General features: G+C 48.1%; 6 protein-coding genes across 7 annotated transcripts; 1 reads left to right on the top strand and 5 right to left on the bottom strand.

Moving 5' to 3' along the window:
- Positions 1-531: 531 nt before the first annotated feature.
- TERG_07204 (uncharacterized protein) lies at positions 532-4,767 on the bottom strand (the record flags this gene model as incomplete). Its single annotated transcript, XM_003232308.2, has 4 exons — positions 532-648; positions 708-2,378; positions 2,439-2,639; positions 2,782-4,767. 4 exons carry the CDS (start codon positions 4,765-4,767, stop codon positions 532-534), a joined length of 3,975 nt encoding a protein of 1,324 aa, XP_003232356.2.
- A 3,087-nt stretch (positions 4,768-7,854) lies between these two features.
- On the bottom strand, positions 7,855-9,693 carry TERG_07203 (uncharacterized protein; the record flags this gene model as incomplete). The annotated part of the gene is made up of 1 exon (XM_003232307.2): positions 7,855-9,693. The coding sequence occupies one exon, from the start codon at positions 9,691-9,693 to the stop codon at positions 8,755-8,757; it is 939 nt and encodes a 312-aa protein (XP_003232355.1). The 3' UTR covers positions 7,855-8,754.
- Positions 9,694-10,130: 437 nt separating this feature from the next.
- On the bottom strand, positions 10,131-12,452 carry TERG_07202 (acetate--CoA ligase; the record flags this gene model as incomplete). Its single annotated transcript, XM_003232306.1, has 6 exons — positions 10,131-10,193; positions 10,261-10,535; positions 10,602-10,731; positions 10,793-11,053; positions 11,111-12,352; positions 12,420-12,452. 6 exons carry the CDS (start codon positions 12,450-12,452, stop codon positions 10,131-10,133), a joined length of 2,004 nt encoding a protein of 667 aa, XP_003232354.1.
- A 399-nt stretch (positions 12,453-12,851) lies between these two features.
- On the bottom strand, positions 12,852-15,248 carry TERG_07201 (uncharacterized protein). Of its 2 annotated transcripts, XM_003232305.2 has the most exons (2): positions 14,963-15,248; positions 12,852-14,903 (listed from the first exon to the last, which is right to left on the bottom strand). In XM_003232305.2, exons 1-2 carry the CDS (start codon positions 15,093-15,095, stop codon positions 14,101-14,103), a joined length of 936 nt encoding a protein of 311 aa, XP_003232353.1. In that variant the 5' UTR covers positions 15,096-15,248; the 3' UTR covers positions 12,852-14,100. The 2 variants fall into 2 exon arrangements, with proteins under 2 accessions (XP_003232353.1, XP_047607176.1); XM_047750348.1 differs by having other exon boundaries at positions 12,852-15,248.
- Positions 15,249-15,277: 29 nt separating this feature from the next.
- On the top strand, positions 15,278-20,013 carry TERG_07200 (uncharacterized protein; the record flags this gene model as incomplete). The annotated part of the gene is made up of 5 exons (XM_003232304.2): positions 15,278-16,203; positions 16,282-16,317; positions 16,378-16,752; positions 16,823-18,313; positions 18,367-20,013. The coding sequence occupies exons 1-5, from the start codon at positions 15,907-15,909 to the stop codon at positions 20,011-20,013; spliced, it is 3,846 nt and encodes a 1,281-aa protein (XP_003232352.1). The 5' UTR covers positions 15,278-15,906.
- Positions 20,014-23,077: 3,064 nt separating this feature from the next.
- TERG_07199 (uncharacterized protein) lies at positions 23,078-24,836 on the bottom strand. The gene has a single exon (XM_003232303.2). The coding sequence runs from the start codon at positions 24,719-24,721 to the stop codon at positions 23,414-23,416; it is 1,308 nt and encodes a 435-aa protein (XP_003232351.1). The 5' UTR covers positions 24,722-24,836; the 3' UTR covers positions 23,078-23,413.
- Between the last annotated feature and the right edge of the window lie 22 nt (positions 24,837-24,858).

The following is a 24,858-nucleotide window of genomic DNA, read 5'->3' as shown; positions in this document are numbered from 1 at the left end:
ATTGCGGATGGTGGCAACGCTTGATTTCCATTGTGTCATCTGTTCTTGTCATCCATCCTGATTCGCATGTTCAAAATATTTGTGGTTTGCTCTCTTTTTTGCGTTTCATATGTTTTTTGTATGGACTTATAAGGCAATATTCACCTTTTTACACTTTAGAAAACTTCCTGCCTATACACTGTATTCAATAACTGAAAGCCTAGAGAAGTACTTGTTTGGGAATTCATTCTTTGATTCAATACTAGCTAGCTGATCTATCTAAGAAAATTCGTAGGTTTTTGTGGCTATGGTCAAATCAGAGTGTCGAGTCGGGGATAGACAGGGGGGATTTTAGTAAAACAGTGTAAGGGGCATAATGAGATGGTGATCAGTGATAATAAAACAGGAAATGGAAAGGGTTAAGGAATTAGAAACAAGTAGCATAAAACGCCCACAAGGATCGAAAGAACAAATGGAATGCCGAAGTAGGCCATCATGATAATCTGAAAACTTCAGAGGGAAATTGGCCGACATATGGAAACGATTACTCGCTCAAGTGCTTCCGCCGGCCATGATCGCGTTATAGTAACGTCGGCTAACTTCCGCAGTGTGCGTGAGTCGAGCGTCCCGAGTCAACGGGAGATTGAGAATTGTGGAAGACTCGATGTTCTAGTTGATGTGTTAGATTCGGTTTGTTGATAATTCATCTGAGGCACGGCAAGACTTACGTTTCCAACATCTTTTGTAGCCCATCTCGCAACCAAACGGCTCATTTCCCTAAAAGCAATGCGCTCATACAAGCTAGAAGTAGCTGAATTTTCAACTTTTCCACCAAGGTGTGCCAGTGCCTTGAGCAATCGTTTTAGCGAAGCTGGGTCTCTCCATCCTCCCTTTGCATTCACTAGCTGGAGGAAATCCTGGTAAACGGCACCACCATCCGCCCAGTCTCTAACTCTGCGTTCTGGGCTTTCCCCAAATCCACTAATCAGAGAGGCAAGAGTATCATAGTCTCTTTCAATAACTGCTTTAGGAGCAACAATGCGGTAGAAGGTTCCGTGGGCCTCGTTCCAGTGTTTGGCATGGATGAGACACTCTACTTCGCTAGCAATATCGCCAACAGCTCGGGAGTGCAGCGCCTTGGAAATCCAAAGCCAAGCTGGTGGGACCTGAAGTTCCACAGTGAGATATGTCCATAGAGAACTTGGAGTTCCATTCTCAGCTGTTGGAGAAGGAATCAATGAGGCAAAACGACATAAGATCTCTTTTACACTCCGCTCCCGGTCTGAAGGGCGGGAAAGATGTAAGAGGACAAATAAAGCAGGTGCATATTGTTCAGCAGTAGTGAGCTCCCAAGACAGGTCCCAAGCAAGTTGGTCTGCTCGAGATTGGTCCACTGCAAAAACGTCGTGATGTCCTACCACCTTAGATAGATGGTGGAGAAGTTGGAACGATAGACGATTGTGCAACATGTGGCCGGAAACTGCAATTGGAGTAATAGCAGCTGGCATCTGAATTGGAGCGATTTCTGGGTGAGTACCATTGTTGACAGCGAGAGTATAAGTTTTCAGCAAGATCCAGAAGGGAGACTCGCGACCAACAGGGTCATCACCTGGCTTTTGGTTGGAGTCTTTAGTGGTCACAGTGAGTGGTTGTTGAGGTTCGCCTTCATGGTGTACGTCATGATGGAATAAGGTCACAGCATCCTCAATTGGATCATCATCTGAGATTCCATACCACAGACGGAGGCCAAATGCCTGGAACCAATCAAGTTCAAAACGGTCGGACATATTGAAAGTTGAGATTCGCTCTTCTGGGGGCCCGCTTGGTTTTCCTTCGCTGCGTAGGCAGTTGCCTGCAAGCAGCTCATAGATGGCCCGAATAGGCTCGCTAATCTCACAAGAGATACCGGCTTTGCGCCATGACTCTACCTGATCTTGCATAGCTTTCCTAGTATCTTCATCACGGCCTATTTGGGAAACAAGAGATGCCAAATGTGGGTTCCCAGAATCAATAAGTAACTTGCAGGCCTCTTCAACACGGTGGGCGCATAGGTAGGAAAAGGCGCGTTCTTCGGCTGTCTTGAGATTTCCAGTCTCGCTGGGATGATGGGTACGGATCATTGTTTCCCACAATCGACTAATGCGGTCTTTCTTGATGCGATGTTTATAGTTATCAAGAAGTCCAGCAGGAACACCCTCAGAAATATCATCTTTCAAATCATCATTGAACAAGATGTTAGCCAATTGCCACAGCCACCTCTCGTTGTCCGCCTCTTTGGTAGTGTCAATGACAGCCTCTGCTAAGGCTCCAAAATCGGGAAGGGCCAAGGATGCAAAAGGCACGTTGTCAACTAGGCGAACAATTGATTTTGTTTTCTGCAATTGTAGAGGGTTTTGAGCCTTGAAAGCATCACAAGTTAGTAGAAGTGGACAAAGTTTAACATGGCGGAAAAGTCGTACCTCAGCAGTTTCATGATCAAATTTACTAACGTTCACCAATCTTTTCTCTCCATAAACAGGTACCTCGGGTCTATTGTTCGGAAGCACAACCTCGTCAAGGACACCCCATCGTGCTTTGGTCGAGTGATGAAATGAGGCCTCAATTTCTGCCATTTCGCTTGGTTTTCCCGCAAACGTCTTTGGTTTCTTTGGATAAGGCCACTATAGTAGAGATATTTAGTATAGTTCCATCTTCATTCTTGCTAAGTACATATAAAGTATGTGAAACGAAATCAAAATACATTTTGAATTGCATGGTATGAAAAATGATTTTGGTTGGCAATGGGGAACTGGGGAATCAAACCTCTAATCCGCTTTTGGCTTTCAATGATTGAGCAGGGGCAGGAGACGCCCCTTGCCGTTTGGGTTGTCGGAACAGTGAGTTCATAAGATCGATACTAGTAGTAAACTGCGTTGGGCGCTCTTCAGTTGCTTTCGATGTTGCGGTTGGACTCTCATCTTCATCTCGGTCCAAAAAAGCCCTATCTTGGACCTCCCGGAGAGCTTGTCTATCTTGCTTTCGTGGACTGATAGTTCGCTGAAGCTGTTCCGCCCAGTTACCCTGAAGGTTAAGGTCCGCGGACTTTGTGGGAGTGCCAAATCGAGGCATAGATTGAAATAAGTTGTTCTTCTTCAAGGGGCCAGTCAATGTGAGCTCCACGGTTTGGTCAGGGACTGGGAAGGAACCAGCCATTTCCATATCCTCGTCCCTGTCCGATTCAAGTTCTGATGCAGAGGGTGACATGCTTTCCAGCTGTTCCTCACTTTCATTAGTAACTGAACCCGCGGAGCCGTCCTCTAAAAAAGAATCCTGGTCGGCTTCTTCTTCAGATTCCATATCTTCCGGTAACGCCCCCATTCCATTTACCCCCTGGCGAGCATATGCCCCCGGAACGGGTTTCTTTTTCTTAAATTCAAAGGTATCATCTTCCACACCGCTAACAGAGTCACCGAAAAGGGAGCCCTCAATACTCATTGAAGTATCAAAATTGCGCATTCCGGACGACTGCGTGGGGGTCTGATCATTTGAAGCGACAGAGTCAGGAGCAGCGTTTAAAGTGCTTTGATTAAAGCTCTCACCTTCATCCTCGTCATCATCATCATAATCAAGTCCATACGTCGTAAAATGAGGGACAGTGAAGACCCAGGTACCGGTCTCCTTCTCATAGTCGATGAATTCAGTGTTCGTAACTTCCTTGAGGCGTTTGATGTGCTTCTCGAACGTTGGCCCAGAAGTGAATGGCGATGGGCTCCTCTTGTCTCTACCACGAGGCCAGGAATTCTCAATGCGAAGAGTAGACGGCATGTTAAGGCCTTTGCCACGAGGGGGCTTAGTTGCCTCGTCGGGGTAAACGGTAATAGAACGGATGGTGATCTTGGCAATTTTGTCAAAGATGTCATCAAGGTTTACGGTGGTCAGGTCAACTGGTCTGTCAAATGTAACAGATCCACAACGGACACGGCCGACTGTAAAATTAGGGACCTGTTTTAGCTCTTCACGAGACATTTTGCTGAGCTCTGCACGGGATGGCTTCATCCAATATTCACCAGGCTTAGGGTCCACGTTGGGAACAATAACGAGGGGTTTATTAGTTGGGGTGGTGAGGGCAGCTTGCTCGCCATTTTCTGGGACGGTAGCTAGCTCTTTGCCTCTGACTTGTTCCATCTGTGAGGTTGAGGATGCACTTGGAGTGCCGTTAGGAAGCTCAACGCTCTTGGGTGCAGTTGGAGTAGAATTAGCAGAAGATTGTTTACGAGCGGACCTTAAGAATCCGAGCTCTTCGGGAGTAGGCTCAGAATTATCAGATTCGACACGGACAATAGCTCCATTGGTCTTGTCGGCTGAGTCTCCTGGAGAGACAGCGTCATCAAAGCTGACTTTCTTCTTCAGTTTACTAGATGGTGGTGCGGCCTCATCACCATTGGTCAAGGCCGAGCGAGAAAACAAATCAGTGCGAAGGTTGCGGTCGATGGTCAAGCGCTTTAGGCTTCCACTTTGCCTAGAATTGCCGGCAGAGAAAGCTCCAGGGGAAAGAATGCTGTCAGTCTCTGGGTCCCAGGTCTTTCGAAGGCTACTGCTACCAGTCAAGCTCTTGCCAAAACTTCGTCCAAGGCTACCACCGCTTCGCAAACTTCCTCCAAAGATGCTGCTGCTTCCAGGGGTGCTCGCAGTGCTGGAAGTGGAGTAGCTAAATCCATAGCCTTGACGAGTAGGGGGAGTAACCAGACGGTTTGCGGCAAGTGGGGAGATTTTATACATAGGTAGTGGTGTGCGCTGTTTTTGTTTCATGCTAGCAGACAGGGGGGTGGCTAGTGGACCTGGAGATGGGGTGTTAGGAGCAGGCAGGCCAGAGAAGATAGATTGGCTGCCATATGGGTTACCATCAAGGAGAGACGCCTGGAACCCAGATGGCGATGGCTGTTGCTGCTGTGGCTGCTGTTGGGATTGGCCAAATAAGCTGCTGCCGCCAGTTCCCAGTCCGCCAGTCTGCTGTTGTTGTGTATTCTGAGTAGAATTTCCTGGGCCAAAAATGCTCGAGGACGCAGGGGCTGAATTGTTTCCAAACAATGAAGAGCCTTGCGCAGGAGTTGTGCCAAACAAACTACCTGACTTCTGTTGTGTATTCCCGAACAGCGAGCTAGTTTGCTGCGCAGGCTGGGAAGTGCCCAGTCCAAATCCAGAAGTGCCTGTTGTGGTGGTATTAGTTCCTAGCCCAGTACCAAACAGACCTCCCGGCTTCTGCTGCTGTTGGTTTTGCTGGGTATTGCCAAAGAGGCCACCACTGGCATTGGTCTGCTGGTTCTGCTGACCAAAGATGGAAGACCCTTGCTGTTGGTTATTATTGCCGAACAACGAACTACCGGTGCCAGAGGTAGTGGGGGTACTTCCAAAAAGACCACCGCCCGTTTGCTGCTGTTGTGGTTGAGTTTGACCAAAGCCTCCGAATGCTGGCTTGTTTTGGTTTTGGTTCTGGCCAAATGAGCCGAATCCGCTGCTTCCCTGCTGGCCGAAAGTGGTTGAAGTTTGGGTATTGCCAAAAGGTGAAGAGTTACTGGTGTTCGTCTGAGTACCGAACCCAGTTCCTAAGGTTGGAGTGGCGGTGGTACCAAATCCGGTCGTCTTTTGTTGGTTATTGCCGAACAAGCCACCGCCAGTATTGCCTCCTCCGAACGCACTGGTGTTCGAGGTACCAAACCCTCCGGTAGTTCCGGTGGTTCCAAAGCCTGTAGAAGGCGTGGAACCAGTTTGGCCGAATATACCAGTAGCCGGTTTTGTTGCTCCAAACAATGGGTTAGAAGTATTTGATCCAAAGCCAGTGTTCTGAGTCTGATTTTGGGTTCCAAAGCCGGAGGTAGCTGTGGTGGAACCACCGAATGGAGATGAGCTGGCGGCGGTAGTACCAAAACCGCTGGATCCTTGTCCAAATCCAGAAAAGGAGCCAAATGCACCTGGCTGGCCACTGGCATTCCCATATCGTCTTCCTTGTTCATAATCGGCAACCCGTAATTCCTATGCATAGTCAGCTACATCGCTAGTTAAAGGCGATTATAGTTTGCTTACCTCGAAGGAGTATTTCTGATACGGGGTCATAAAGCTTATGCTTTGGTAGTTGCTGGTGTTTGAGGAACCAGGGTCCTTTTCCGTGAACGGGCTAAACGTTGGGTTGGCCGTACCCTGAGAGGGCGGGACTTCACCAGCAAGCGCAGTTCCACTGCCACCAAATCCTGAGGCAGTCGAAGTAGCTCCAAAGCCTGTTCCAGTGTTGGTAGCTGGACTAGAAGTTGAAGTGCCTCCAAATATACTTCCGGTTTGATTACCTGTTGACCCGAACCCACCAGACGGTTTGCTGCCGAAGATTCCACCACCCGTTCCGGTGTTTGACGTTGAACCAAAGCCACTTGTACCAGTTCCGAATCCGGATGAGCCGAACGCGGATGTTTGGGTGTTTGAACCGAATCCACCGCCAGTGGTGGTGCTTGTGGAGCCGAATGGTCGATTTTGGCCGCCGAACAACGAGTTCGAAGTATTAGTATTTGACCCAAATCCTAATCAAAGGGCACAAAAGGTTAGTACTTCCGCAGATGTTAAGGTATTCAATATGCATAGACAAATAAAGGAGAAAGGTAAAATTAAAAGAAAATTCTCGGGTCCATTGGCAGCGCCGGCTCAAGAATGATGATGATAATCTCTGGAATATTGATTCCGTATCTCGAGGTTGTCTGGTAGTAGTTCAACCAGATATTTTCAGAGTTTCGAGCCACACCACAATGCGAGATCCAGAAAAGAGCGAGACTGGAGGGCGTATATGCCACCAGCTGCCTTGGATCCACGGATAGAATAAAAAGAGTTGTATTCAAATGGATCGTTGATGAAATAGTCCGTCCCGAGAAAAGAAATGTTGAGATGACCAAATTTCAACAATTCCCTTTCCATCGTTTTAAAAAGCGACAAGGATAAAACAAGTCTGCGTTGACGTACCTCCTCCAGTCCCGAATCCACCGGAAGAGCTTCCGAATGTATTACCGGTGTTCGAGGTACTTCCAAAAAGGGGAGTCGATCCAAAGCCTAAATATACCAAAGAAAAGAGGAAAAGGCAGAAATTCTTGGTCAGAGGAGGGTTGTTCTCTTTCTTTTATGTCCGCGTGGTGTCAATATTGTTCCCAGCTGAGTTTGTTCCAGAGTCGCAGTTTTTATTCATCGTTTGCGCCTTTTTGTCTTCTTTTGATCTTCTTCTTTTTAAATTGTGGCGTGGCAGTATTTGTAGACAAGATTCTTATGCCCCGATGAAATGCATCTCCTCGTTTCAAGCTCATGATGGAAACAACACGAACCATAAAAAACAATCAAAGTAAAGAATCAAGGGAAGGGAAGGGTATCATAGAAGAAAAAATATAGAGGGCCTACCAGTGTTTCCAGAAGTATTTCCGAACCCAGTTGATCCGAATCCGGTGTTCTGCTGTTGAGTATTGTTGGAGCCAAAGCCCCCAAAAGAGGAGCCAGTTCCGAATCCCGACATCGCGTCTCGCGTTGTTAAGACTTCTAGAGAAAGCGAAATAGGATTATTGAGCCATGAACGGGCAGGCCTCAAAAATGCGAACGCAGCCTGGGAGGTTGAAAGGATAGAGAAAGCGGGTGGTCGGCGCCGTCAACTTGCTGCGAGGTTGGGCTGGCAGGTGAGGTCGCGACGTGCAGAGGCAAAAAGAGCTTGCGAAAATCGACAAAGGGACTAATCGAACGGGATTTTTTTCACAAATATGAGCAAACTATCTGCTTTCCCGTGCTTCAGAGGAAGAAACAGAGAGAATGAAGAATGTTTGCACAGCGGACGCTGAGAAAACGCGGATGTTGCTGCTCTTAAGGAAAAAAAAGTTGAGGTTCGAAGAGAGTCGGCACAGTTAGTCCAAAGGGGAGTGTTGGTCAGGTGATGCGATTAGTCATGCTGCTGCCTAATAAAACTTAAATACGATAACACATCGTTGTCACTATCCGAATTGGGTAAAGCGCCATACCTATCGCCGCTCTGCCGCTCCCGTCCTCGGGTAACTTCTCGACAGAGCCTCACCGGTGTCACATCAACATCAGCAAGGCAGCAGCCGCGAGATGGTTAGCCGATGACATAGCTTCCTCCTCCCATTTTGTCGAAATCAGCCATCCCGTATCTACCGTCTGTTAGATATACTTTACGGTTGCATAGTTCGCACTATTTCCAGCTGGCTATATTGTCAATTATCGTCAATATTTACGCGCAGGTAGCCAGTTAGCTACACAGGACGGTTTATTGATGAACAACCGTCCAATCCTTCTCAATTATCACAAAAGACGCTTCTACGAAGAGTTCCATCTTTCCATCAGTGTAGAAATACCGTTCTGGAAGCTAGTATTGTGTTCTTAATACAGACTGATGTTCTATTAGAGGCGAATATGCACTTTTTCAGCCACTAACAATGCGTCCGAATAGATGGTATGATGCTTGGGATAATTAGGTTACCAACATTTTACGACCTTTCATTATGGAATTCTCTTGGTTGAGAATGCTTTATCTAGATATGTGATCATGAATTCTGTGACTATTCTGTAAAGCACTCGTTCCCTCTTATCCCTTCTATTCTCTTCGAGCTTACTAGCTCGCCGAGGTCGGGTGGAAATAGGTGTGTCGTTTGACATGCTAAATAATACTGGGAGTGTAGTTAGTGGCTTTGCATCATGGGAAAGAGGATTTTTTCTGCAAGCCGGTTCTTTTTCCGTTCGTGGGTTCCTTGATTAGAATGATTGATTTCAGGAATCATCCGCAGAATGCCCACGCTCCAGGTCTTCAACCCACTGTTTGTAATAACTTTCCCACTTTGACTTAAAGGCCATTATAGCCTCCACCTCCAGTTTATTCCGTCGGTATATCCTCAACTTAGTGTTTAAGTCAAGGCCAAAGTCCACTCGGGCTTCTCTCACTCCCCTCAACTGTCGAAAAATATCCAAGTATGACTGTAAAGCGTCCATAGTACGCTCGAAGCCACGAAAGGTATGCCACAATGTCATATATAAAGGGTCAATAGAGAGCTTCATGCAGGAATCACGAATCAGCGGTACAATAAGCATAAGATTGTTAACGGTTGCTTCCTGCATTTCAACGGTAAACTGGAAGTGAAATTGTTTGAAACGTTGCCACGAGCCAGGTCGTACTGACAGGCAGTTTTTTCCGAGTATGGATATATTGTCGTTCCGTAAGGAAATTTTGCATACAAGTTTTCGATGGAGCAGATCGCATGCTTCCTGGTAAATTTGGCGATTTAGTTGCGCCATGTGCAGAATACTAAAGTACGTATAGAGTGGAACATATTCTTTCTGATACTCGTTAAGAATATATGAGAATATCTGTTGGCGGAGTTCAATCGGTAGACGGAAGATGAAGCATGGCAGAGGCGAATCCGCATGTTCGGTGCAAACCTGTCGTCTTTCAGACCAGGGTATCTTTTTGAGGCACTTGCGACTGTTCTCAAGCACTGCCTGGCAGCGAGTTACGGTCTCTCCCTGTTTCCGATGGGCCCAGCAGACGGGAATTTTGCGCGAAGCCTTGATATTCGCTCGGTTTTTGCATGGAACGAGGGAATGTGTCAGAGCTCCACAAGGTGGTGGTATTTTCTTCTCCTTAGGCGGTGCTTCTAGGCTCTTTTTGCCTTTGTGCGTGCGGCCAGTTCTAGAGGAGCTGGATCGTGGCATCCTGGGATCTTTATTGCAGTAATGGAAGGGTATAATAAGAATTCAAAGGGGGGGAGGATGCAGAAAGCCTAGAGTACATAGTACCGCGAAAAAGGACGCTGGAGCCTAGAGCTAAGGAGTCAATAGCGCGGCTTTAGGTGGGAAAACGCGCTTAGGTGAGACGCGTCGTTTAGTTCGGCAACTATTGATCATAGAGAGGCAAGCTATTTGAAATACGCATGATATGATTGGCTGAGCGAGCTTAGAGGCTATTCTTTCGAGCTACAACGTCAATATTGAACATCGATCAGGTCTGACAAACAGCAAAACGGATTAAATAGCCTTAAGTAAATCTTGCTCAGCTAACTGAATATTGTATAGCTATTTATATAACGGTTTAAAAGGCTCAGCAGTGCAAAAGACGATACCCACCGCAACAACATCAAGAAGATTCCAACTCATTTCTTCTTTGTTGTTTCATACATCTCAATGATTTTGGGAACCACGGTTGGATCCGAAAGCTAAAGAGTCATCAGCCACCAGTCACCGACAAGCTCAAGGTCTATAGAAGCCTGGGCATTTACTTACCGTCGAGATATCACCCAAACTGTCGGCCTCGCCGCTCAAGATCTTCCTGAGAATACGTCGCATGATCTTTCCGCTGCGAGTCTTGGGTAGGTCTTCAACGACATAGACCGCCTTAGGAGCCGCAAATGGTCCAATAGATTTCCGAACCTGCAGTACCAACTCCTTGCGGATCTCCTCGCCGATTTCGTTGCTTGTCTTGAGGGCAACGAAGGCGTTGACTGCCTGGCCAGTAAGCTCATCGTGTACACCAACGACGGCAGCCTCGGCAACGGAAGCTACATATTTGTCAGCCTAACTACTTATATATATATCGCCCTACTCCACATCAATGGCAGCCTTACAGTGTGTGATGAGAGCAGCTTCTATTTCAGCGGTAGAAAGTCGATGGCCGGAGACATTCACAACGTCGTCAACTCTGCCTCTGATCCAGTAATATCCATCATGGTCTCGGCCAGCACCGTCTCCAGTGAACTATTTCTGGAATCAGCATGGAAAAAAACTAATTTGGACTTTGCTTATTCAAGCCACTCACATATAATCCTGGGTAAACGTTGAAGTAGGTGTCCATGTATCGCTTGTGGGCACCCCACACCGTGCGAGCCATGCTTGGCCACGGTTGCTTGAATGCCAATACACCCTCTACATCGTTACCCTTCAATTCTTCGCCGGTAACTGGGTTGACGATGGCAGGCTCAATGCCAAAGAATGGCAGTGAGGCGCTCCCAGGCTTGGTAGGAGTTATTCCACCAAGGGGAGTAATGACGTGAGAGCCAGTCTCAGTTTGCCAATATGTCTGTATTGACTGATGTTAGACTCCTGCTTTAGAAAGCCAGAAGGATCCAATACTTACGTCGACAACTTGGGCCTTCTTCTTGCCAACAACTTCATAGTACCATTTCCAGATCTCAGCTGCAATTGGCTCACCAACACTTCCCAATACTCGAAGATCCTTCATCTCATGGTGGATATGCTGGTCACCGGCACGCTTGAGAAGTCTTAGTGCGGTTGGTGCAACATAGAACTGCGTGACCTTGTTCTTCTCAATGACGTCCCAGTATCTCGAGAAGTTCGGATAGGCAGGGGTACTCTCGAAAACGACTGTAGTCGCACCGAGAAGCAGTGGAGCATAGACAACATAGGTATGTCCGGTAATCCAGCCAACGTCTCCACCGCAGAAGAATCGGTCTTCCTCATGGATGTCAAAGACGTATTTACCAGTTGCGGCGGCGCCAACCAGGTAACCAGCAGTTGTGTGCATCAGTCCCTTGGGCTTGCCGGTTGAGCCTGAAGTGTACAAGAGAAAAATAGGATCTTCCGACTCCATGGACTCAGGAGCAATGTAGCTGGGGTACCTCTCAACCTCCTCGTGCCACCAGAGGTCGCGTCCTTGAGTCCATGGAACGTCTGCTCCAGTCCTCTTGAACACGAGGCAGCTAGTCACTCCAGGACACTGCTTCAAGGCCTCGTCGACAATCTTCTTGGTTCCAATGAGTTTTCCGCCTCGCTTGCCCTCATCAGAAGTGATGACAACCTTGGAGTTGGCATCATTGATACGGTCACGCAGCGAGTCGGACGAGAAGCCCGCGAAGACGACAGAGTGCACAGCACCGATGCGAGAACAAGCAAGGAAGGCAACCAGAGCCTCTGGAATCATAGGCAAATAGATAGCCACCGTATCTCCCTTCTTCACCCCCTGCTGCTTCAAAGTCCATGCAAAGCTCGAGACTTGCTTGAGCAGCTCGCCGTAAGTGATGCTGCGCCCTTCACCGGGCTCATCGGCCTCATAGATGATAGCAACCTTATCCGGATTCTTGAGCGCATGGCGGTCGACACAGTTGTAAGAAGCATTCAGTTTTCCACCAACAAACCAAGCATTATCACCTCCCCTCAAGGAGCCGATGTGCGTCGTGTTGAAGTCTTTGTCAAAGGTCACTAATTCCCGCGCCAGCCGCGCCCAGAAGGTATCTGGACTGGAGATAGACTCCTCATAAAGAGTCTTGTATTCCTCAAAGCTGTTCAGGTGCGTTTTGGTAGAGTGCTGGTGGTACTCTGCAGGCACACCAACGGTCTCGACCTGGTGGGCTTCCACCACCTATGCGCCAGTTAGCTACGCCGTCTTTTGTTCGCTTTCTCGCTTCTACAACACATAATAAACGTACCACCGGGGCCTTAGCAGCGTCTACCTCTGCCATTATCGTCTTCCAACGCAGACCTTGTTTGCGTGCGACCGGGGATGCAGACAATCGCGGGGTAGCGGGGTGCAGACGGTTAAGCCGGTGTCAAGAGGGCGTCTAAAACGAACACAAGGCCTTGCGCAGTACGACAAAGCCTTCAGGAGGAGAAACAGGAGAGGAACGAGGCGAAGACGGGAGATGGATCAATATAAGAAGAAGAGAAAGAAGAAAAGGCTCCAAAAAATGGATCGGCTTCTCCAGAGCTGAGTTAATCATACCCGAAACTCCGTCTTGACTTCACCATCTAACCCTCCGCACGCCAAACAGCGCCAGCCACATAAGTCGCACAGCAGCGCCAGGATCTCTCGCAGGCCAGGGATCCATGCCGCATACCTTCTCCATCCTCCTGCTTCGGCACCCGCTGTCACCTCCTGATGATGGTTTCCCGAGAGCGGCTCCCTACTAGTTCGCCGACTAGCTACATAGTTAACTAGTTAATGGTTATGCGGGGTCCCTCCATTCAACCGAAACAACTCAAGGCGAATCATACTACGCCAAATATAACCACGGAGCAGCACGGAGCAGTTACTCCGTCCAGCTTTTACTGATCACGATGAAGCCAGGACGAAAACCACGGAAGCGCCGAGACAAGAAGATTTATGGGATGCTGGTGGGATACGCTAGAGGTCCCTTGCTGCAGTGACACAGGCAAGCCACCGAGGGGCTAGGTAGCAACACAGCATGCAGCAGGGTTACATACATGCCTGTTCAGAATGCTGGACGGTTCTATGAAGTATACAGCTAGGCACTCTGCAATCTTCTGCAACCCATTGTCAGTTGATCTATCAGTTGAAGCTGCAAAGCATCTCTCGGCATCTCATTCCGCCTACTCTACGACTCCAAGTTTTGTCTGCCTTAGTTGGTCACTGTAGTGGATATATACGCCCTGGCCATCTATCTCACAGGTGTTATTCGGCAGTGCGTGGACCGAAAATCACTCGGCCTGTCGTTATTCTTGTCGTATCATCCATCCATGAGTATAAAGGCCCAAGTTAGATAAATAGTGGAATCTTCTACATAGTCAATACAGCATACTAACCCATTTTCTATAGCTATATAGCCCAGAAAAAGACCAGTCATTGGTAAGATTCGGATGATTCCCGCCTGCTCCTCCTGTGAATAAACCAAAGAAGTAATATTCTAAACCATGCCCCTACACTAATACCCCCCCACAGCACTCATCAACCACTAAGCCAAAAGGTTGAAGAGGTGGTAAGACATGCAGGCTCTTCAACTGTCCAGCTCCAGCGAGGGGAACGTATCCAATAGATATTCCTTAGGATGTTACTGATGCTTTTCCATGGGAAGATTAACCTATCTCTATATGAAACTCCGACTAGGTCGGACGGGTAAGTCCACTGCGGTGATTTGGGGGAATGAAGATGTATGTTTGATAAAGGCTTGAAGGTTAGATATCTCCATAGCACATTCAAAACTCGCAGCTTATATCTAGTCAAGCTTTCTTGGCGGCAGTTTTGTCCCGTCGAGGCGGTATTACTCGTCGTCATACGGGAATCAATACACAGAAAACAATTTCATGGAGTATCATCATCATATATCATAAGTCAATCAATCATAGGCCCTATCCGCCGATGATCCCTACGTTCTAATCTTGTTCCGTTTTGACCTTCCCCCAGTTATTCATCCATAGGGACCCGATGCCCAGTATAAAAATCATTACCTTGCCGTCCCTTAGAATGTCAGATAGCACTCGTCTGCTCGTCTTGAGCACACCGATCACACCATTACCGGCTCCATTGCCATCATTATTCATAAATATTTCCCGTGCCCCAATAAGTAGCAACTCGCCCATAATGAGGATAAGAAACGGGTTCTGCACGGTTGCGGGAGGCGGTAGTCGATCGCCGCCACCATAAAGATTAATAGTTGACTGCAGAAGCACCAAGAAATATAAACTTGTAGCCGTTGCAAAGACGATATGAGCGGCTTTCCATATCGAGTTGTTCCGTTGGGCGGAGGGCGAGACGGGCCCAGCTTTGGCTTGCAGAAAAATATTGGCCATGGAAGGGGAGATTCCAAGGGCCGAAGCTATTTCATTGGGAGAGAGCTCTGGAGCATCACCAGTAGTGGGCTGGAAGGAAGGTGTTCCCCCTGGAGTTGTCATGCCAGCTCCTGGTGGAGGCATACCAAGTAGATTGCTAAGAAGTTTTGTCGTTGGATCTGCGTTGTCTCCTGCCGAGGGAGGTGGCTGTTGAGATCGAAGAAGGGCCCTTATATACTCCTCTTTCTCCTTGATAGACTGTGGGGAGCTATCTCCGGTATTGGGGGGCATTCCTAGCCCAGTAGACGTTCCCAACGGTGGCTGTTGCCGTGGCGGCGATTGTGCGGGAGGAGAGGCATATCTTGGAGGGCTTGGAGTGTTTCTAGCAGATGGGGAATCCTCACGAACTATAAACACCACCATTAGCAAAGCTTCAAAGAGCGTAATTGAGCTGGGAACAACATACATGACATTGAACGGCCACTGATACCTGTTATCTTGTCTAATCGCGCATTTCCAGTGGCCGCTATCTTCGCAGCTCGCTTCTCCCGCCTTAGGCGAGCTGCTCGCTGGGTCTTCGTTTCTTCTACCTCAGCCATCGTTACGCTTTTCTCTGTCTTTCTCTCTGCTTTTCTCTCTGTCACTTGTCACCTTTGAGACCCTTTGTTTTATTTACTGTGAGTGACGTTAGGGCTGGACAAAAGATGTTCCACGTGACTGTCAAATTGACGCCGAATCGGGTTAATATAATCCCGGAATTCCTTGAGCCGCGGGCCGGGGGCAGGTCCAAGCGCGATATAGATAAAAACCGAGAGGAGCAGATTGGAAGACTTCAGGGGAATATCTTCACATGGGAAAATGGTCCGATGCGGATCATTTAACTGAATCTCGATCGTACCTTAGATAGAATCCTCCCAGATACCACCGCCACAGCAATTGATTCCAAAAATGACGATCGATCTCACATAAAGCCGGGATTGGGAGGGATTACTTCATAATGCGTTATAGACGCGAGGCCGCTCTTCCAGGTTTTCGGGGCCAGATCAGCGGCCTCCTTGACATGCCCATCTGCCAGATCCGCTAACTGTGGCATCTGCAGTCTTTGCCCAGTAAATACCAACCTTGGCCGTTTGTTTGGCTCGTGATAACACGAACGGCAAGGGCTTGCCACGTATGACGTCAGAGCCCAGACCTCCTTTCAAGCATCGATATCAAGGATATGGAAGGGCTTATATATAACGATTGTTCAATTAGAGTTGATAAAAAGTATGCCTTGAGCAGGTTCTGCCTTCTCTTAAAGACCCATCATCGACTCAATTGCTGCCATCGAGCAATTCCATTTAATACTTGAGAAAGGATTTTGAGATATCTACCTCAAATGATCGGTAGACCGCAAGGAATATTCCTACAATGACGACTCAAAAGAAGCCTGGGGGCTACTGGAGCGAGGCCAATCCCGTCCCTACCATACAGCAATTCATTGCCGAATTAGATGCTGGAAAGGCAGAGCGAGACAGGCAAATTGATGAGGAGGTTCGCAAGAAAACCACCCCGCAGAAACAGCCCACAGGGGCAGCTGTTCCGCATAGGAAGCCCGTGCCAAAGACCAAAGCCAAAGGCCGGGTGGTAACTGATCCAACTACAGGCACGGAGGTGGAAATTGACGATGTAGATGAGAATTTTATGAAAGCCGTCAGGGACCCTCAGGTAAGATTTTACCCCTTTTTGTATCCACGGATGGTTAAAGTGAAGGTTTTGGTATACTGATGATAACATGCCCATTAGTTATCCGTTCCTAATGCAAACCTTGGGTTGCCAACCGTAAGCATCATCCCATTGTATATGTTTTGCCTGCCTCATCCACGCTGATCCTGATTTTAGTCTGTTCAAACCAAACCGTCGCAAAAACTGGAAGAGTACAAGCATACTCAGGATATCGTATCTCCACCAGAGCCAATTGCGGCTGGAACTACGAGCGATGTGCCCATCCATGGGGAAAGAACCAACATACTATTTCATCCAACACCCTCAATCAGCTATGAGCCGATGTTCAAAATATTGGAGAAAAGGGCCGGTGTCCTATGCTCTGTTATCTTCGTCTCCATTCTGATTTCTGGCCGCTTTGCGGGAGGTGAATTGAAATGGATATTCCCGCTTGCCTGTTGTGTTGCAACGGGGGTATGGCTCTGGACTTATGATGTTATCCGTCGAGGACGGACATTTGAATGGCATTCAGAAAAGCTCCGTGGACAAACAGTATGTTGGTCCCATATCCTACACACTAGCCGAAGGTTCCTCATAGAAGTATTATTGACACCATGGTCAGGCAACTGCAAATCTCCTTCCAGAGTCCGCAGAATGGCTGAATTCGTTTGTTGAGATATTTTGGGGCTTGATCAACCCAGATATGTTTGCTACCGTTGCTGACACCATAGAGGATGTCATGCATGCGTCGTTACCTGGAATAATTGAGAACGTCCGAATAGCTGAAATAGACCAAGGATCGAACCCCTTGCGCATAATCAGCTTGAGGTCGTTGCCGGATGGCCAATGCTCAGATTTAATAGAAGGGCTGCGCAGTTATAATCTGGAAAACAAAGACGAACAGCAAGCTGCCGCCGAGGAGGAAGGTGGCCAACCTTACAACCTTGAATGTTCATTTGCGTATCATGCTAAACCTGGTGAAAACACCTCTTCCAGGGCACAAAACATGCACATGATGGTGGTTTTCTATCTCGGAGTCAAGGGTTTATTCGGTGTCCCCTTTCCTATTTTCGTTGAATTGTCGGAGCTCGTCGGCACCGTTAGGCTTCGTTTGCAACTCTCTCCTGAAGCACCATTTGCTAAGAGCTTGACATTCAGCTTGATGGGAATGCCACATATCCGAGCAGGCTGTACTCCCATGATCAAACGAGGAATCAACATCCTGAACCTTCCATTGATATCCAACTTTGTCAACTATGCCATTGGAGCGGCAGTGAGCATGTATGTGGCACCAAAATCAATGTCACTTGATCTTGGTATGATGCTTGGAGGCGATGATATCCAAAAGGATACCAGCGCACTGGGAGTTTTCTGGGTGCGAATCCACCGTGCCAAGGGCTTAAGCAAGCAAGACAAAAGAGGAAGCAAGGGCGGTGGAAGCGATCCTTACATCAACCTGTCGTTTTCGAAGTACGGGAAACCGATGTATTGTACCAGGGTTATTTGCGATGATCTCAATCCAGAATGGGAAGAGTCTGCAGCTCTTCTTGTGACCCCGGAGCTCATCAAGGCTGACGAGAAGCTCAGCGTCGAGTTATGGGATTCTGATAGGAGTACTGCCGATGATATCGTGGGTAAAGTTGAGCTGTCTATGCAAAACTTGCTCCAACACCCTGGAAAGATGTTCCCTATTACTTCTAAGCTTCAGGGTATGGATGCAGGCACTGAGATGCCGGGAGAACTTTTTTGGGAAGTAGGATACTTCCGCAAGCCACATTTCCGACATGCTCTTCGCACTGATGGCAAGGATGAAACACTCCCTAAGGACTTGAAGGACCATCCCGCTCTCCAAGATGAGAAAGGAAATGTACCCGAGCCCGAGGACGATGCTGAGGCAGTTACATGCACTCCTCCTGATCCTCTTTGGCCGAGTGGTATATGCACCATCGTCATCCATCAGGTTGTAAACCTGCAAGTTCAAGATATCAAAGGGACTCTCAGAAACCGAAAGGGCAACGAATATGAGGCCGCTAGATCTTATGGAGAGAGTACTGGAGAGGAAGGAAAGCAATTTCCAACCAGCTACTGCACTATCCACATGAACGATGAGCCAGTAAGTAGCGAGTTATCTCACAGGACTGTCAGATAATCTAACTGTTATTATAGATATTCCGCACCCGGGCCAAGGCAGTGTCCAGTAAGCCCATATTTAACGCTGGAACGGAGAGGTTCGTTCGGGATTGGAGATCAGCTATGGTCACCATTGCTGTTCGTGATCAAAGAAACCGGGAACATGATCCGATTCTGGGTATTGTTCCCCTTAAGCTCTCCGATATCCTCCAGGCTAGCTCTCAAGTCACTAGATGGTATCCCCTTGATGGCGGTATTGGCTTTGGACGTATTCGGATATCCCTCCTATTCCGCAGTGTTGAGATTAGGCTCCCGCCGAAGCTACTTGGATATGATGTCGGTACCTTCAGCATCACATCAAACAAAATAATACTAAAAAACTGCGCGTCCCGCGGTAAGATGAAGATCAGAACCAGTGGAGTTCATTATTCGGTACCCCGTTCTGCGTGGAAACCGGACTCCATAGAGGAAGATGGAGGTTTCTTCGACCTAACATCCGACTTGAAGGAGGAAGTCATATTGCCCACCAAACATCGCTATCGGTCTGCCATAATATTCGAAGTTCAACATAGCTCCGGCACCGCCTACGCCATTGTGTGGCTCCAGAACCTTGTTGACAACGAAGAAACGCCCGTCGACTTACCTATCTGGACAGCTAAAAATGCCTCGCGACTAGTTCAGAACTACATGACAGAAGAGAACTGGGAAGAAGCCAAAAAAAGTCCTGGTTTGGAAGACCTTGAGATGGTTGGACGAATCCAGTTCAGCTGTCGTTTCACCCCTGGTTTCCATCTGACCCATGAGAAGCTCATCAATAACAATGATTCCAGGGAAGCCTTTGAAACATGGGAAGCGAGTGTATCTGAAGGCGTACGGGGAGAGATCCGCTCAGAGGTCCCTCCAACGGTGCAGAGGTTACATGAGAAGTCCCTTGTCCAGGAACGGGATATCCTCCGTCAAGCCAGCGCCAAACTCCGGAGGCCTAGATCGAAGGACCGCAACTTATCCTCAATTGACGATATTATCCGACAATCGATGACAGGAAACACCAGCTCTCGTATCGAGGGGAGCGCAGCATCTGAAGGCCAACACGAGAACCAGAGTAGGAATCAATCTCGTCCAACAACAGCCGGAAGCGCAAATGCAAATGCAAATGCAAACACAAATGCAGATGCAGGTGTAACCGCAAATAGAACCGTTCCAGTACCCATGACGGCGGGCGGAGATGGCATGCCTGAAAGCCACAATAATCCTCAGATGATGGACTACGCCAACGGCCCTACCACTGAAGTGGTTGATAGACCCCTCGGAGAAAGAGAAACAGCTGGAGCTGAGGCCACCGGTGGTGGAGCTATGGCTTCTCATGAATATGATCTAGAAGATGGTAGGGTAGATGGCCATGGCGAGAACGACGAAAACGATGGCAATACCGACGCTGCGCTTGCTGACGGGGTCCTCTCAGAATCAAGCCACGAAACAACGGAGGAGAGGAGAGAACGAATTGGCAACAAAGAGAACCGACGCAGCGAATGGCGAAAGCATCGTGGCGTGATGCAATGGCGCCCAGCTCGTAATGCCGCCTTCGTCAAACACGAAGCTTCGTTTGCGATGAAGAAGGTGAAGGACAAGCTTATGGGCGACATGACGGGCCGCGAGCCAGATATTCGAACCGAAGTCGGCTGAGCCAGATTCGAGTCGGAAATTCTGGGGCTCTTTTTGCTTCTTTGGACCGAGTGAGGGTCTTTGCTTCTATATCCACATTCTTTTAACTTATTCACCGGCGTCTGCACATACTCCAGAATGATCGTGTAATGTATTGTTGGGCTGATAATCTTGACCCCGTGGTGCTATCATAAGTGGTAGGAGATCTGATGTCCCCCGGATGTTGTCCGTATCATCTAGCTAACCGTTAGTTACCATGTCAACAGCACTAGAAGTAAATGTCCATGGTAATATATATCTTTTCAATGCTTTCCTCTCATATGAGTGGGTGACGCTGGATGCAAGCTTCATCTTAGTATGTCTGCAGCCTCCATTCTTGAGATGGACGTTGGATATTTTTCATATTTGCAAAAAGAGAGACCCGAAAGAGGCGGTCGAAGTACATTCTCGTAGCCCCAGATATCGCCATGCTTGCTGTCCATTTTCTATAAATAAAACGTCCGGGCTTCTCACCTCGTATTCTCTTCGCCTTTCTCTCTCTCTCGAAGAGATGCCTCTTAACGAGCTAGCCTACCCGGCGAGACCTATCAAAACGTTTTCAAAACAGCCCACCAACGCCCTACTCGTCCCTTTTTTGTGGTTTCTTTTGATATCTCTTCCGTCTCTGTCGGTCTGTCTTTGACCGAATCAAGCAACCTGAACCGTCCGCAGATAAATGACGGCTCATCCAGCACAGACAGTCTGGAGTCCCGTCTAGAGCGATCATCATGTGTTTCAGCCTATGGCGGCAAATCTGCTCTGGCTGTCTGCCGTTTTTCTCTCTTTTCTTTTGGATGCTCATGGTTGATGTTCAAATGCTCAATCCCAGACCTTGCATGGCGCTTATCTTTAAACACAGACTTCCCCCTGTCCCTGTCTGTGTAGCAGAAGGCTGAAACGTTGCACCATCACGAGTCAATGATATATCAGTCTAATTCTAGCTCTCTCAGGGCTGGAGAACGGAAGGAGTTCAAATAGAAGGATTCTATCTTCACTTCCAAGAGCGTAGAAAAAGCAAGACGACCGCCAAGGAGGCCCTTTGCTTCCAGCCAGCCTCCATCTCGTTTCTTCTTCGGCTAAAATGCAAGGAGAGCCAGTCAAGTTCAGACTTGGGGGTCATCTTCGGTGGCTGGCTGTCACTTTCGGGCTAACACCAGCGGCTTCATCGTGGGGGTAATAATGAGAGCACGGTCAACTGTACGGAGCAGACAGCGGTAGGATAATATGCTCCGAGTAGACAAAATAGAGCAGTGTTGGTTCAATTACAGAGCAAATAGGCATAGATATGTAAAGATGTATCAGTTTTAAGCATCATTCAAAGGGTGTGGGCTGCTATAACCTTCTGTTCTCATGTTTATTTACCCCTGAATGAAAAGCCTGCCTGTAACTACTTGATAGTGTCCTCGGATGGCAATATCACCAGTCAGATTTATACAGTGTAGCTCTATTTCATCTGCTCGGGAGCAATCACGATCTAGCTTGCACAACTAGGGGTCTGGCAGACTATCCATTGTGTCAAATGTCAGCCTCTCGTACCCTCTTTTGCCCAAGATATATCTTCACCCTCACTTATGCCTATGGCTGAGTCGTTTTGGTACCCTGGTTGTCTCTCTACGTCAAGAGAGACATTTGTGTCTTCACAGCAAAATGGACATCAGGCAGCATTCCACCCAATGCGTGATATTGTCCAATCGTCGACACGGCAGTCACTCTCATGAAAAGACGGTCAAAGCCAACCGTGGTCGCATCAATATTTGTTCATATCAGCGGATAGAAATGAGTATTTCTAACCACTCTTGCAGTCCACCAAGTTTATCAAGATCAACTACTTAATCTGCCGAGCTTGGGGGTTGTTGGTCGGCTAGAAGACTTCATCTTAATCAGACTCCTTAGCCAGAAGATGTTATGTACTCCAATGCCAACTTAACAGGCTTGAACCTGAAAAGAAATCCCTCGCAAATACTGCGATGTTAAGTCTGTTTGTAGTACTGTACGACCATCTGGGTATATGACTGACAAATTCAGGCCCGCTGCTCATAATTTGCGAGTAGTGATTGCATAATCCCCGGTAAGCAGGAAGATTGCCCTGGGTATAAATCTAGCAGACTATCATCGATACAGCCAGAATGTTGATTTGAGAGATATTACCAACAGTTTGATAAGCGGCTGCACGGCTGGCTGCTATTCTTAGAAATGTGAGAGGTGGAGTTGGTTGTCAGCGTCTAGACGGCTGCAGGGCGAACTTGGAAGTTCGAACCGTTGGAAGTACTCCGGGCACACTCGACTCACAGTTAACCTCTGTTCCTCCAACAGCTTGCGCTTGCTTGTTTGCGTTGGGGATAGGGCGGTCGGACAGCTGCCTGCGTGATATCTCATTCTCCCCCTTGTCCTTGCATCGACCAAATGGACAGAAACGCACATAAGCAATCCCGGGGTGTGATCCAACATGCCCAGAGGGTGTCGGCGAAGATCCGCCATTGGTCCCCTGGGAGGTCAAGGGAGATGGCCGCAGCGCATCCTGCCCAGGCAGGCCAGTGGGAGACATCAGACGCCACGAAAAGGTGCAGGTTGGCTGTTCTCCCGAAGTTGCGAAGTTGTTGGTTACGCGTTAGTTGGCTGGGTGGCTGCCGTTGGTGTTGATGCTGGAGACTAAGTACACCGAAAGAAGGATATAGCCAGGCCAGAAGTCCCCCATACCCACTCCCCCCTTATTATGCTTCAGGCAAAGAACTCTGGGAGAACTTCGAGTAGCCACTTCGGAGAATACTTAGGCGTGATGGGGGAACGATACGAACGCCAAAGCCGAATCGTCGCCCCGAATTGAAGTGACGACGGAAGGTTGGCGGTAAGAGAAGCTGGACGGCTGTGGATGGATACGAAGTGACCGAGTCAGGCGAACTGTTAGGTGTTGATTTCTTTTCTTTTTGCTCTCTCTTTCTTTCTAAATATATACATAACTCTTTTTGTAAAAGAAAAAAAAATATATACATAACGTCATGCGTGTTTCTGATTAAAAGTAAGGTAAATAGCTTTATTCTCAATATTCCCAGCTATTGAAAATGTAAGTAAAAAAAAAAAAAAATTTGGTATTCGAAAGGGGAAACGCTACATGGGTATACAAGCCAAAGCTTCGTTTTTGCTCCCAGACTCCCGCCAAAGAACAGCAATAAAAACAAGCAAATGGGTGTTATGTTTCAAGAGCAGTGTCATGACGATGCCTCTCCCAAGCAGAGTGGTTAGAAGTAAATAAGGATGGAGAGAAGCAGTCAATCCTGAAAGTTAGATAAATTTATATATAGAGAGAATTGTAAGAATGCACGGTCGTCACGTTCGTTGGCATCGTTATTGAGTAACGGGATTGGACGAGGAATGACTTCGGCCTTCAACATGTCAGCCTTAAGGAGCCTGGCTTGACAACTGGGCTGGAACATATCCCGGAGCCTTGAGACGGAGGAGGCGTCATGTCAGCAAAGGCTAGAGGGTTGTCGTCGTTCCTCCTCTCAGTATGTGGCGTTGAAGGTACCTCGTACGATGCCTCTGCAGGGGGTGTTGCGAGATCGGAGCTCGGAGGACTGGAAGACTGAACATAACCATCTTTTATCGGCCCCAGAGTCCACCGCCATTCCCGCTGGACGGTCCGTTGGTGTACAGGCGTTTGTGGAGGTAAGCTGTCTTCCCGAGAAGGCAATAAGCCGTCTCGGACACCGGCTGCAAGGATTTGTCTCTCGCTGCGAAAGCTCTTGTGTTTTGACCGGGTCTGCTTCCTTGTTCTCTTAGGTGACTTGACTGCATTCTCTGACTCGTCTTCTGACGGAGTTGATCCGCTGGATGCAGAGTCGCTGGAATCGGAATCTTCCTCCGACGAACTGAATGTGTATGTCTCGAGTGGGGAACTCGTCCCAGAGGCATCTGTCGATTCAATGTCGGAGTGTTTGGTGGTAAACTTGACTGTCTTTATGATCTCGTCAAGTGGGTATCGATATTTCACTCGTTTTGTAGATCGGGTTGACGCTTTTGCTTCTGGGCTCCCAAGTCGTTCTTCAGTCTGAGCGGGTGATGGGATGGGTGAGTTCCTGAGAATTCCCCGTATGCCCTCTGGAAGCTTGTAAGGCGGCTCCGAAGTCCGGACAGGTCCTGCCATTGCAGGTGATGACGGCGCACGCTGGCGATTCCTTGAGGGGCCTTTTAGAGGTGACCGACATACTGGTGAGTTAACACGGTGAAATGACTCGTAGGCATTTTTAAATGTGTTCCTGTTGGTAGGGGATTGACAAGTGTTACTCGAAACAGCCAAAGATAGTGCAGTTGATGATTTGCCAAAGGTGACGGGAACACAAGACGTTTGGAGGGATAGTTTGGGTCTCTTGTTAATATTGGGACCAACTTGGTTCCGGATGGGCGTTAGAGGCGGTGCTATCGAGGGCACGGTTGGGTATACCGCTGGTTGGGTAGCCACTTTCAGCATATTGGTAGGAGGCTGGTGGTAATCTTCTGAAGGCGAGATGACGGGCGAGTATGCGGTTGCTGAAGAGTGAGATGAAGAAAAGGACGCCGGTGAGAGGGCGGTTGAAGAGTATGATGAGGATGATGACGAGAGCGCTGGAGAACTACTTCGTCCAGGAGAGGTGGCTTCTGGTTCCACTGATGTGAGGTTGATGGGCTTCTCACTAGCCATTGGTATAGTGATCATGGCTACTCTTGGGAGAGGGAGGATGTTTTTAATTCAAATAGCCAAAGAAGAGAAAAGTCAAAAAAAAAGAATATTGAATCTAAGAGAAGACTCAAGAGTCCGACCGACCCGACCTCGAGACCACGCGAGAGGCGAAA

Source organism: Trichophyton rubrum (assembly GCF_000151425.1).
Source record: "Trichophyton rubrum CBS 118892 genomic scaffold supercont2.9, whole genome shotgun sequence".
NCBI classification, from domain to species: Eukaryota; Fungi; Ascomycota; class Eurotiomycetes; order Onygenales; family Arthrodermataceae; genus Trichophyton; species Trichophyton rubrum.
This window is presented reverse-complemented; position numbering and strand designations above follow the sequence as displayed.

What these genes read in the sequence shown, in the direction of transcription:
- TERG_07201 (XM_003232305.2), bottom strand. Translation starts at nt 15,095, where the DNA reads ATGGCTGAGGTAGAAGAAACGAAGACCCAGCGAGCAGCTCGCCTAAGG. An exon ending in CAGTGGCCGTTCAATGTCAT is followed by an intron (nt 14,904 to 14,962) that starts GTATGTTGTTCC and finishes TGGTGTTTATAG; the next exon opens with TTCGTGAGGATTCCCCATCT.
- TERG_07199 (XM_003232303.2), bottom strand. Translation starts at nt 24,721, where the DNA reads ATGATCACTATACCAATGGCTAGTGAGAAGCCCATCAACCTCACATCA.